A 13705-nucleotide genomic window follows, 5' to 3' on the forward strand; every position below is an offset into this window, starting at 1 on the left:
AAAGGAATGCTCAAAGAGAACAGCTAGCTAAACCTATCCCATGGAAATGAAACAAATCCATTTTTGTCATGTGGGATTCGACTTAAAAGGACATGATCAGTAAATTGGGATTAGATTAAAAAAATAAATGGTCAGTAAACTGGGATTAAACTTAACAGTAAAGGGCCAGTAAGCAATTTTGCTTATAAAGGATCAACATCTTCATCAAAGAAAATGAAATCCACAATAAAAAAAATTGCAAGTTGAAAATAAATTTGGCACAATACGAAGTAATGATCTTATTAAATAGGTTAGCCAGTATAATCACTAATTAAAACTCAACACCATTTTAAACTGCCATTCATGTTTAGAAGCATATACAGCAATCATCTAATCGAAGGGTCAGAATTCTCTGTAGTCAAATAATTTCACATTTTCAAAATGTTGCAGATGTTGCAATAGCTTTTTTGATCTAGTAAACATTACAGCCAGATAGTGTAAGGGAGATCTCCAAAATGAAAAATATTAATTAGAATATATTTTTAAATTCCATTCCTGGCCTAAGAAGAGCAGCTTAGAGTAATTGTTACTAATGCTTCTCCTTTTTTGAGTTAAATGTATCTATATACAATTTACGTTAAACACTCCATACACTTTTTTCTACATTATTCAGAATATTTGATTGAACATGTGGTTTTACCCATAGTAGTTGTTTTGGAAAAAGACAGAGAAGGGAAACACTGACCAGAATCTGGAGACTGGACCCAGGACCAGAAACCCTCTACCTCCACATTCCATGCAGTTGTCATTACCAACAGACTAACATTGAGTCTGTGACAATTTTTCTTTTAGATTTTTATATGAGTTACAATATTTTTGCACTTTGTGAAATTTATAAAATAAAAGATGAATCTGGTAGTATTTCTACTGATGATTCATCAGGTTTGATCTTAAGATTATGAAGTCATTAATCTATGTATAGAAATCATTCATGGAGTACTAATGCCTTTTGATATCACTGGAATAGAAAGAGATTTCCCTAAAATGAAAGTGTCTGTCAGATGTATATACAAGGTAATTTCACTACAATACTGAATTAAACAAAGTTTTGCACAGAAACAAATCCTTTGTCAATCTACTAGTTATTTTTTTTGATTCAGAAGAATTGTCTTTTATAATAATCATAACAAACTTGTGAAACAGACAATTTGGCCACCCTTGATCAGATTACTTGTGTTTTTATTCTGCCTACAAGATAGTTGTATGGGAAGACATATTTATTTTTCTCACTGATGTTGATTATCAGTGAACAGAAGATTCTCTCCTCATTCACTTTATCTACTGAATCAGACCTCTCCCCAGGCTGAAATTGACCCATGTCCATGGCTGGGGAAAATATTGAGAATGCTGGTGGAACATCATTCTGCTGCCAGAGAATATGTCCTAACTCCTGTCACCTTACATCGGCCTTGCAAGCTCTGCAGTTGAGGCCTTTTGGAGGGCCAGATATGCTTCCATGCATGTGTGACTTTCTGACTATGCAGCTCACCACTTATGCAGTACAGAAGTCAACAGACACACAATATTGCTTATTGTAGTGGGCCTACCTAGGCTGCCTCCCCTCAGGATGGGTGAACTAAGACTGGTCACTCAGTGCCTTCCTCCACTGTGGCCACTCCAGTATTTATTGTTCTGCATTATAGGGTGACTTGTGACATAATACTATACTAAGTGCATTTTTATAGATTCTTATAAGCTCAATTGCACAATGAAACCTTATTTTCAACAATGTACATGCTGATTGAAAAAGTAAATCAGCCTGTAAAGCTAGTGTCACCCTCAGAAAGATGGCTTGCTGATTGTAGTTTTTAAAAAGAAAAGCTGCAACAAGCAATGGACATCATCAACTCTTCTCTTCCCTTTCAGGAAGAAACACTAAAAAATATAACTCAGGACTAAACTATACTTTCAGATACAGTGAAGCGAACCCCTTTGAACAGTGGTGGCTTATTGGCTTGGTTACCACTCACTGCTTCCCCAGAAAAAAATAAAGCCAGTAGAAACTCATATTCTGTGCAAGTATCACCACATACATGCTGAATACATGCAGTGCATGATTTAAATGGATAGATCTACTACTCATAGATACATAAGCCTCTCACACTTGTATTAATCCTACATTAATGATAACCAGTGACAATTGTCCCAACCAGTATATGAGGGTTTTATTTAAACCAAGTATAAATGACATCAATGCCACTTATGTGAAGCACATCTTGATTCAAACATTTAATGTAATGATGGCTACTTTTTATCAATGATTCAGTGGTTTTATGGAGGTATATGATATAGAATTTCATTTGTATGGTATGAAAAAAATAAAATTAAGATGTAAATTATTCAAAATGAAACAGTTAAGGGGATAATAAAATGTCATTACAAGATGATAAATGCCAGCCTACAAATGATCAATATAAGCAGGTATATTCCAGAACAGAGAATATCTTTGTTATGAATGATAAATTAGAAAGTAACTAGAGTGGAGGCCATTTCAGTTTAGATAATGGAAAGCATTCTTTTTATTTACATTGAAACTGTGATATATGGCTGGCAGAAGATTCTGGAAGCTATGGAGCAGGCAGTATATATTTTTTTGTACATGGATGCAAAACATAGGCCAGTGCAAAAGACAGGCCTTAGGAGATTTTAATAGAAATTGTAGGACTGAGAACCACAAAACAACTTATGTCCATTGTGATGTGCCTTGATGAGAATCTACAATGAATGGTGATGCAATAAAAAAATATATAGTTTATATTTGCCATAAAATGCTATATATATGTACGTCTTCAGTACTTACAGGTTTAAGTAAGACTGGTCTCATTACATTAAGCATAATTTAAGACATTTTAGATTTTCTATAAATAGTGTTGTTTGCTGTCTTTACACACTACCGGTTGTCATTTTTAAGTATGTTTTGACAACAGCAATTATGGCACATTAAAACAAATTTACTTTTATGAATTAGACTTTTAGCAGTTTATGAACAGGAACCAATTCTTTTAACACTTGTTGATTAGATGCATAGAGATTGGAGAGTATAATCATTATGAATTTATGAATAAATATTTTTCTAGGACCACCTTCAGCTCCAAGAGGCCTTATATACAGTATCAAACAGGGAACATTGGTTGCTGAATGGAACATGCCTGCCGACTCTGGTGGAAGAACTGATCTCACTTACAACATCCTCTGTAGCAGATGTTTTGATACGCCAAGAAACTGTGAGCCATGTGGTAGCAATATTGGATTTGTTCCACAACAAATGGGATTGGTTGATCGAACTATTACTGTGGTGAATTTATTATCAAATTCTAATTATACTATCAGGGTGGAAGCAATGAATGGAGTCTCATCTCTAAGTGCTTTTCCAGGACAGTATGCTGAGATCAATATCTCCACAAGTCAGGAAGGTAAGCATTAACTATGCACTGTCATATTTTTAGGCAAATATCTTTGTTATATCCTATTTCTCATTGTGTTGTAAATCAGTTTTCTTTCTGGCAATACAAACCTGTAAGCATATAGTGATTTAACTTTTCAAACAGCATGTTAAGTCTCATAACAAAATCATACTTATAATGGAATTTAAGGAGCATATTATATGGTTGTATTATGAGTTACACAAGTATTAAATATTTATGAATATTTAGGGTTTTTCAAACCCTGATACATAACTGATATTTAATTCAACAAAGCAAACTGTTTCCCTGCAGTCCTATAAAAGGTGAGAAAGTCACTATTGAGGAAATATGCAATAGTAAATGCACCAAAAATAATACCCAAGGAATTTAATTCTACACACAAAAAAAAATCCTCTTGAAAGAGCAATGATTTTGCAATACAATGATGGGGATGACATTATAAAGCGCAGTATCAAGAAAAACTGGATTATTTTAAGAGCAAACCTGTCCATTTCAATCATTGTTGGTGACCAGCCTCATTTTGTATATAAAGCAGCTAACAGTCTGAAGAGATTATTAGAAAAATACCCTGGAAACTTTGATTTACCATCTATAGGCAGGACAAGGAAATTTGGACACTGTAAACAATACTACATTATTTATGAAGGGGAATATTTTAAGGTTAAGTTACAAAGTTGTAATTGTGGCAAAAAAAAGGCTGGTGTACATCACAGTGAGATCAACTTTTTCCAGTTTTTATATTGGAGAAACAGAGACTTATTTTAGAAAGAGGATTTACAAACACAATTATGATATAACAACCAAGTCAGGGGACAATGCACTGTACAAGAATTCTTTAGTGTGTGCCACTTTCAAAATTACCACTTTCCTATTATTAAGAGAACTACTATTAACCTTATAGGAGGTAGGTGGGAGACCAAGTTGGAATATAGGTACTTATGCTGGCAGTTAAAATTGAAAGTCATGAACCCATCCTGGTTAAACAGTAAAGTGTCAATAGTCCCAGTTTTATAAATGAGGGCAGTGAAAATATGAAATCAATGAAGTATTCATTATTGATATACATTTCATATATACATGCATACTTTTAAGGATGTTTTAAGATGTGTTTAAATATATATTTTTATTTACACATTTACACAGTCTATGTAAGTTTTACCTATATTTAATACTTATGTGATTATTTATTTTTAAAAGCATATTTAGAGTTTATTTCTGACCTGGTTTGTGTCTGTTTAACTTTCACACTGTTTAATGATTTGTGAAGTGTTGTTCCATTTGATAGGTTAATCAATTATCTCATTAACTCATTTGATCAAAAGAGATTAGTATGTCTGAAGGAATGGTATATATTTAGGTTTTAGTTGTCTATGCTCAGTTCTGATGAAATTCATGTAGCAGAAGTGACAAAAGTGCTTAACAATTTGTATTATTATGAAAAAGTACGTTCAAGTAAATTATTTTAATTACATTTCTGGCACCGTTTTTCTGGATAGAGCGGGATTCGTCTGTGCATCTCTTTTCTGTTTTTTGTTGGTTGGTTGTGGATGTACAGCTGCCATTTGTCTTTTCTCCATGCAAGAAGGTATATGATGCTATGGTTTTATTTATTACAGATACTGGATGTTGGTACAATGGATAACCTTGCATGCTCTGAATTTAAGAGTGGACACTGTGCATGGCTATGTTTACTACTGTTATTATTTGTTATAGAATATAAGACTGGAACTATGAAATAGACGCTATGGCAAATCATAAGGCATAATTGTTTAATTTCACTACTGCCCAGTGGTCCTGCACAATTAACATCACTATCATTACCTGCGGATCTCTGATTGTCCTTTGGACATGCTCATAGATACCTCTGGGTCATTCGACACAGCTTTCCTATGCAGCTTTGGAATCTGCTTCACTGGTGACCCATGCTGTTCTGCCTTTTCCTTCTGTCCGCATACTGGTCTCAAGGGAGCCATCTGATTGTTCACCTACTAATGACTAGAAGCTACATGGAGAAAAGCCTCTGTCTGAGCCTGTGGTTATGCCACAGGGGTATCCCAGATCTTCCCTTCTAACAATATATACTATTTCTAAGATTGCATTACAGTGGGAAAAAGGGCAAATATCCTTACATAAATTCCCTGTGTTGCAACTGTGATGATGTGCACATTTGCTAAAATGTGCTTTGATGTATTTCATTCGATGGATAGCTGTTTAGGGATTTTATCATTCAATGTGTAAACATAGACTCATGTGTGTGTTTGTTTGTGTGTGTGTGTGTGTGTGTGTGTGTGTGTGTGTGTGTGTGTGTGTGTGTCTATATATATATATATATATATATATATATATATATATATATATATATATGTGTGTATATAGATAGATATGGGTCTACTTTGACCCTTCAAAAATACAGTTCATTGAAATGCAATTTCACAAGTCCGTTTTCGCAAAAGTGCATTTATTTGAAAATGCACTTTCATGAAAACCAGTTGAACAAAGTGTAGTTGCTGGTTCCAGCAGAATGTGATTGTGCAGGTAGAGTGTTTTTTAGTGGTGTATTGGAGAAGATCCATACCTCTCAACCATACAGAGTTCCTCATTAAATAACGGTTTTGAGGGCAAAGTATTGGGGTTCCATGATTTCCCGAGTGGCCCCTTAAATTTCTTAAGTTTCCCAGGCTTTTTAATTTTTTTTTTGAAGAATTTATTACTGGTGTCCTCATGTGAAGGGCATGTGCGATGATGTCAGCTTCATGAGATAACCTGTCAGAATGCCGAGGCATAATTTAACTTGCTGCAGAGCAGAAATGTCTTCCTCATTGAAACAGCAGATTTTTACTTAGCTGAAATGGAAACGGCAGTCTGCATTTGTGTGTGTGCTTGTTTCCTCATTTTTACTTAGGTAGGTGTGTGTGTATTCTTGCTTCTGCATTTGTACTTGTGTGTGTGTTTGCTTCTGCATTTGTACGTGTGTGTGTGTGTGTGTGTGTGTGTGTGTGTGTGTGTGTGTGTGTGTGTGTGTGTGTGTGTGTGCGTGTGTGTGTGCATGTAAAATGCTACAGTCAGGTATAACTGGTGGTTAGAGTTACTCAGACTCAAACCCTGTGGGTAGAGTTACTCAAACCCAATACCTTCTGTACAAGGAATAAGAACCTAAATTCTGTACCCATACCACCACCACTTGTGATTCAAGGACTTAAGTCCATAGTTCTCAACTGTCCAAAGTTTTACAGAATGTCTGGAATGTTTGGTTCATACTTGTGGTCTGTTCCTCATAGAATGTGTGGTTTTCTGGAAAATCAGTGAGAAATGAATTCACTAAGTAATGATAGCCATTTAATTTTCAGTCTTCCTATCTTTCAGAAAAAACATGGTAACACAAACATTTTATTCTAGCAACTTTTCTAAAATTATACAAGCAATGTTTAAAATGTGTCTCTGACATGGGGTCTGTGTCTCCCCCCAATAAATGTTGTCCTTTTCCGGATTTTTTGTGCTGCATAGTTCTTCAGGAGGAGAGAAGCTTAGTGCTGCTTATGCCAAGTTTGTTTGTGTTTGTTGGTGCATTTGATGCAGATGACTGTGGGTTCTACTACCACATTATGTAGATGCATTGCTGATACTGTACTGTGTTGTACTTTAAAGGGGGTGGCTGTTGCAGTCCTGAGAATGTCCTCTTTGGCAGAGATACTTAGTAACTATGAACCTGTTAACAGTTTGCTATCCATTACCTATTGCAATATCACTATCTCCTCTATTTTTAATGTAACATAGGCAATTTATTCCTCAAGGGCAACAGACACTTTATTTGTAGATGAAACAAAGAAATATAAGATGGTTTGCTAGCAGCAACCTCTTCATTAGTTACAAATCTCTTTAGTGTGGAATTATTTAGATGACTTTTACTTCTGCAGAGATTGTGCATATTTACTGATACTGGTGGATTGTAGAAGTTTGAGTTGTTTTATGATGGAAATGTTCTGAATGTTCTGTCATTATTGGATCATGCATTTTGTTTCATTGCTTACTGGAAAAATGTACAAAACAATAAATGTAATACTCGCTTTAGCAAGTGTACTGTATTATAAAATGAATATAATTTAATACAATCAGGAAGGTGTATCAAAGAACACATGCATGTTTTTTGTGCAAGGGGTCTACAATTTGAAAACAGTCCAAAGGTAATCTTTATCTGCCACTGGCCAGATGCATTTTCTTTGAATGTGGGTTTCAATGCAGTTTCAATGAATGTGAGTTTCAAGGGCAGAGACGTTTTAATGGCAAGTCTATTTTCATTGTGAAACTGTAATGCTTTGCTTAGCAGATGTCTATTATTAACAACAACAAAGTCACCAAACAAACAGCTTTAACCTCTGCTGAAGAAATACAGTCCAAATGAAAATCCAAGCAGCAAAGGTATGGCTCCAGTGCAAACAGTCACTAATTCCAAAAGTGATGTGGTTCCAAAAAATAAAAGGCAGAGAAGATAATCTTTGAGCTCAGCTTTAATGACACTAGCACTTTCACATACAGCTTCATCAAGTGTTTAACAGTTGCTGACATAAACCACCTATATATACCCATTCAAAACATCATATGATCAAAAAGCAATTCAAATTTAAAGAAACATCACATTTAAAATATGTGAATACCATGGTAATACTATGGTACCAGTTAAAAATACAAATATAAAAGCATTTTGTACAGATACAGTTTTTAAACATCCAGATACAACTAAGAATTTTTATATTAATGTCAGTGCAACATGCAATACTATGCATGTGGTGTATCTTGCTATGTGTACTCTATGTAATAAATATTATGTAGGTAAAACTGATCGCTCATTAAAAGAAAGAATTAGAGAGCACCTATATAATATTAAGAAAAAGAATCTCATTAATGCACTTGCTAAACATGTAGTGAATACAAATGAATCACATACTTTTAAATTTCTAGTTTTAGGTAGGACATATGATAATGTGAGACGTGGGGATATCAGGTCCAGAACGGAAGAATTGGAGGCTACTTGGATAGTCAGACTTAGGGCAAACCATGGTCATGGTCTTAATGACCACATCCCTATAAGACCTATATTACATAAGAGACCTTTACGCAAGTAATATATATTATGCTTTTATATTTGTATTTTTAACTGATACCATAGTATTACCATGGTATTCACATATTTTAAATGTGATGTTTCTTTAAATTTGAATTGCTTTTTGATCATATGATGTTTTGAATGGGTATATATAGGTGGTTTATGTCAGCAAATGTTAAACACCTGATGAAGCTGTATGTGAAACCGCTAGTGTCATTAAAGCTGAGCTCAAAGATTATCTTCTCTGCCTTTTATTTTTTGGAACCACATCATTTTTGGAAATAGATGTCTATTATTGTTTGTGCTATAAAATGTAAAATAAAAGTTTCAAATGAAATCCAAATAATCATTGTAAAAGTAAAGCAGTATGCTCATTACAGTTTTTATGATAAATTAGGTGAAATAGCCAAGTAATGGGACACTGGAATGGTTACAGGGGGAATGGCTGTGTATGGGGGGGGGTCCCATTCGACTATGACTTTGTAAGGGGGGAAGGTTGGCAAACTCAAAGACAGCCCCAGGCGGCACAAACTGTAGCTATGCCACTGATCAGGAGGATGAATTTAGGAGGTCCTAGCAAACTATAAAATTATTTTGCTAAGATTAGAATATTGCCTACCAGTAAATGCCCTACTTTTACCAGAAAACCCACATACTGCAAGTCACCAAAAACAAAATCCTAAGGTTCATCATTTTCTCCCTTCTCAGTAAAGATCATTGCTACACATTAAAAAAAATGGTTAATGTTTACTAAAGGGTCTGAGAGGCCATATTTTGGTTGTCTGTTCTTCAGTTTCAGTTTGAAAGTTGGTATCCCATAATTCCACTGGAGTGTACAGGGTTACATAATTATGTATGTAAACTGTACGTTAATTAGCATACAGATTTGTACCTATTTTTCATGGGCCTTTGTGCAGATTTTTGATGTTTCCAGGTTGAGAGCTATGAGGGGGGCTTTTATTGCAGATCAAGGTACAGTGAGGATAAGGGAATATTCTCTTTTCCCCAATGTAGTGCAATCTCAAAGTTAGTATATATAAGTCGAGGGGGTATGGAGGTGAATGGATTTTTTCTTCAAGTGTGCAGTTGTCTTCATACCTAATAGCAGACACATTTCATCAGTCATATGGGTCTATGTCATTTCAAGGAATACTTGTTTCATTGACCCATATTATTATTATGTATTTATTTATTTATTTATTTACAATTGATTACCGAGTAGTGTCCGGCTAGGCAAGTAGCCCGTTATCAGTGGAGACCCAGGGAGAAAAGCTCCAAAGAAATAACACAGTTAAATATTAAACATTAAATACAAAAATGTGAGTGACTAATGAAATGTATCTGCTATTAGTTTTGAAGTCAACTGCACACCTGAAGAAACCTTAATTTGTCATAACTAAACTGTAATATCTCAAATCTTGTGATTTACAATGACTGCATCTTTTTTTTACTTCTTATTTAGGATGTCTATACACCATCAAGCAAAATAAAATAATGTATTATTTAGCTTTCTTAACTAGGAAGAGAATACTGGGTCTGATTAGTTTTTGGTTGATTCCTAGGTAGAATTTACTACAGGCAGAATATTTGTGCATACATAATACAAGAAAAAAGTGAGGCAAAGATGTTGCAAATGGAATTAACATGAGAATTAAATACACATCATGAAAGTATAAATACAGAACGGCAAATTATACACTTTAGGTAATAAAGGTTCTTTAGTTACTGATGTTGGTTATATTACACATTTTTTTAATTCAAGTAGGCATATAAATATTGTTATACATTAATGTTTTCGTGTATAAGTGATTACAGATGTTTCTGCATGTTGTAATAAAATTATATTAAAGCATAAAGTATACCCATTTCCTGCTCTGTTATAAACTCAACGATTTCTTGATAAACCAAAAGTTTCGAAATTGTACAGCTGACCCAACCTGTTATAATACATCGTTTTAAGCTAACATCTTCTGAAATAGAGTAGGTATCTCTGGTCATGAGTGATTTTACAGAACATGCAAAATGATATTATTACAGATAAACACCACAATTATTTACATCAGGGTTTTTGACTATTAGGTGCATAATTCAATGATGCAAATTAAGTTACAACAATAAAGAATTTTTAGAAATTGACATAGTAGGAAAAGGTGTAGTGATCATTTTTCATATTAAGCATTAATTACTTCCAATAGCCATATGTTTGTGTGTGTGTGTGTGTGTGTGTGTGTGTGTGTGTGTGTGTGTGTGTGTGTGTGTGTGTGTGTGTGTGTGTGTGTGTGTGTGTGTGTGTGTGTGTGTATGATACACACATGCACATGCATATAAAATTCTACGTTTATCCACTTACATTAAGCTCCCTTTATTTCAATAAATTTGCCATAATAATAAAAAAGCAATTTCAAATGGAATAACTGTTGACACTTGCAATGTTTGTCTTGTGGCAGATCTATAACAAAAGCCATTTTATGCTGGTTGAATCACACAAGCACACCTGCTGAGAGCTCTTAATATGTGGCAAAGGGCTTGTGCAGCAAAATCATATACTTCTTCTTCATAACACAAAAAGACAAATGTATGATTGTTATTTCTGCCACACCAATCATTATTGTCAGAAGAGAATTGCGGTGGTTGATGGACAAGACAAAGTAATGCTTCACAGGTATGATTATGGTAATTTCAATCCCTACAATTTGCAGACCTATAATAATTATTGCATGGTGACCAGACAAGGGCTAGAGGGAGGTAATTAATTTTTGGTTGCAACAACTGTCATTGTCTGCCTCTCAAATGTGTACTGGCTTTAGGAGTTTGCTTTGTTGAGGAGTATGTATTTTAAAGCATATTATTTTCAGAATGAATTTGGTATATAGCATAGTGACATGGAATTTGTGCTATATTTATGTTGCATTAATAAAAAAATAAAATAAAATGATAATAATGTTAAACATAACACTTGTCTTTTGTCTTAAAAAAATATGTGATTAATATTGTCTTTTAGAATTAAAGACTATATACATTTGTGTAATCAAGTCCCTGTGCTTTTATTTAAGTTTTGTAAAGAGAGAGGAAGAGGATGTCTAGAAAATATTTGAAAACTAAAGACTATAGCATCTGCTCAAAGGATTTATACATTTTGTGGTCTAGGTTAGGCAAATAGCAGAATCATTCGCATAACAGAATGCATATTTAATTATTTATTTTAGTGCAGCAGTTTTGACCCTTCTATGTTCAAATGAGAAAAATAGAGTAAACATATATCTTAATAACCATATGTCCATTTGACAGAAAAATGTCATGTTATCAGTTTTCCAAGAGCAAATTGATTACAACAGTGAGGCTGGAAACTGAACAACTGACAAAATAAAATTCCTTGTGGAATCAGTTTTATTACAGAATAGAGGACATACATTGAGGCAGGAGGGTACCATTTGCCAACAAAGTGATGGGACCTGGCTGAACCATTTGATAGGGAAGATGCCCTGTTTGACTGTGTGAAGTACAGAAGAATGTCATAGTGGCTTGGTAGATGTATCCATCCATCCATCTACAATCTCTTTTCCCATTTTTGCACATGGGTGTCAAGGTGTCACCTCAACAGTGACAAACATCTAGAGCCAAGGCTCACATTACCAGTTGGCTAGCCAAAAATTTGTTAAAGGAAGGGGAAGGACTAGGACTGACAGCAGTATGAGGAAGTTTCTATTTCTAAGAATGACAAGGAAAGATCCCAAGTATGGTGAAGAATGTAACTCAGACATAATCAAATTAAATCAGTATAATAGCTAACTGGTATGGAGTTAACCAAACTGTGAGCCTTCTATTTGTAAAGCTACTTATCTGTAGTGATGAGTGAGGGTTCCACCCTCACCCATTTGCCTCAGTTAGAGATGGATGTTGATAGCAAGGTGGTGCAGTGGGTATTTGTGTGTATAGTATATACATATATATATATATATATATATATATATATATATATATATATATAATTTATATATATATATATATATATATATATATATATGTATATATATATATATATATATATATAGAGAGAGAGAGAAATGTAGATATGAATAGATACATATGTATACACACACACACACACACACACACACACACACACACATATGAATATATATGTACACACACACACACACACACACACGCACACACACACACACACACACACACATGCACGCACGCACGCACACACACACACATATATATATATATATATATATATATATATGGTTCTACCTCACATAAACGAAACACCAAAACACTGACAACGCAATCACGAAAACCACATAACTGACAGAAACAAAACACGAAATTCCACATGCCCCGATAACTAATAAAATACATGACGGCGGACACAAAACACGAGCCTCAAACAAACCACACACACATCAAAAAACAAAAAACATTCCCTCCCAAACAAGCACACTCACACAAAACAAACACTAACTAAACTCACATACACACTACCTACACTAACCCAAACTACACACCTACCTACCCAAACCCTAACCCTAAGGCCTACCTCTACTGCACCCACCCCTGACCCGCCTCTACCCTAACCCTATACGCACTCACTACCACAACTTACCTACACTCTCTAACCCTAACCACCCACTAACCAGACACTTACCTGCACTAACCCAACTAACCCTAACTCACTTATCTGACCTCATAACCCACCACCACTACCCAACCCTACACTTACCCTCCCCTTCCACACACTCTCCCTACTTACCACACAACCTTACTGACTCATTCCTATCGATCTTCTGGGTCCACACACACACACACACACACACACACACACACGTATATATATATATATCTATATATATATATATATATATATATATATATATATATGGGTCTACGTTGACCTATCGGAAGTACAGTTCACCAAACTGCAATTTCGTAAGTCCATTTTCACAAAAACTGACTTGCCAAAATAAAACAAAAAAAAATAATACACTAAACACATGTAAATGGGGGGGGCAAGCTCCACACCCCCTGTACTTATATATACATACTAACTTTGAGATCGCACTACAGTGGGGAAAAGAGAATATACCCTTATCCTCACTGTACTGTGATCTACAACAGCAAACCACCTCTCATA

General features: G+C 34.7%; 1 protein-coding gene across 1 annotated transcript in view; it reads left to right on the forward strand.

Moving 5' to 3' along the window:
- The window catches only part of LOC122816569 (ephrin type-A receptor 7-like), a 2140039-nt gene that overhangs the window by 83562 nt on the left and 2042772 nt on the right, over positions 1-13705 (forward strand). Inside the window, exon 3 of the mRNA XM_044089436.1 lies at positions 3117-3452. Coding sequence (XP_043945371.1) covers positions 3117-3452 — 336 coding nt within the window. The remainder of the gene's footprint in view (positions 1-3116; positions 3453-13705) is intronic.

The sequence above is a fragment of the Protopterus annectens genome, chromosome 1.part1, assembly GCF_019279795.1.
Source record: "Protopterus annectens isolate FY-2018-M chromosome 1.part1, PAN1.0, whole genome shotgun sequence".
In the NCBI taxonomy this organism is placed as follows: Eukaryota; Metazoa; Chordata; order Ceratodontiformes; family Protopteridae; genus Protopterus; species Protopterus annectens.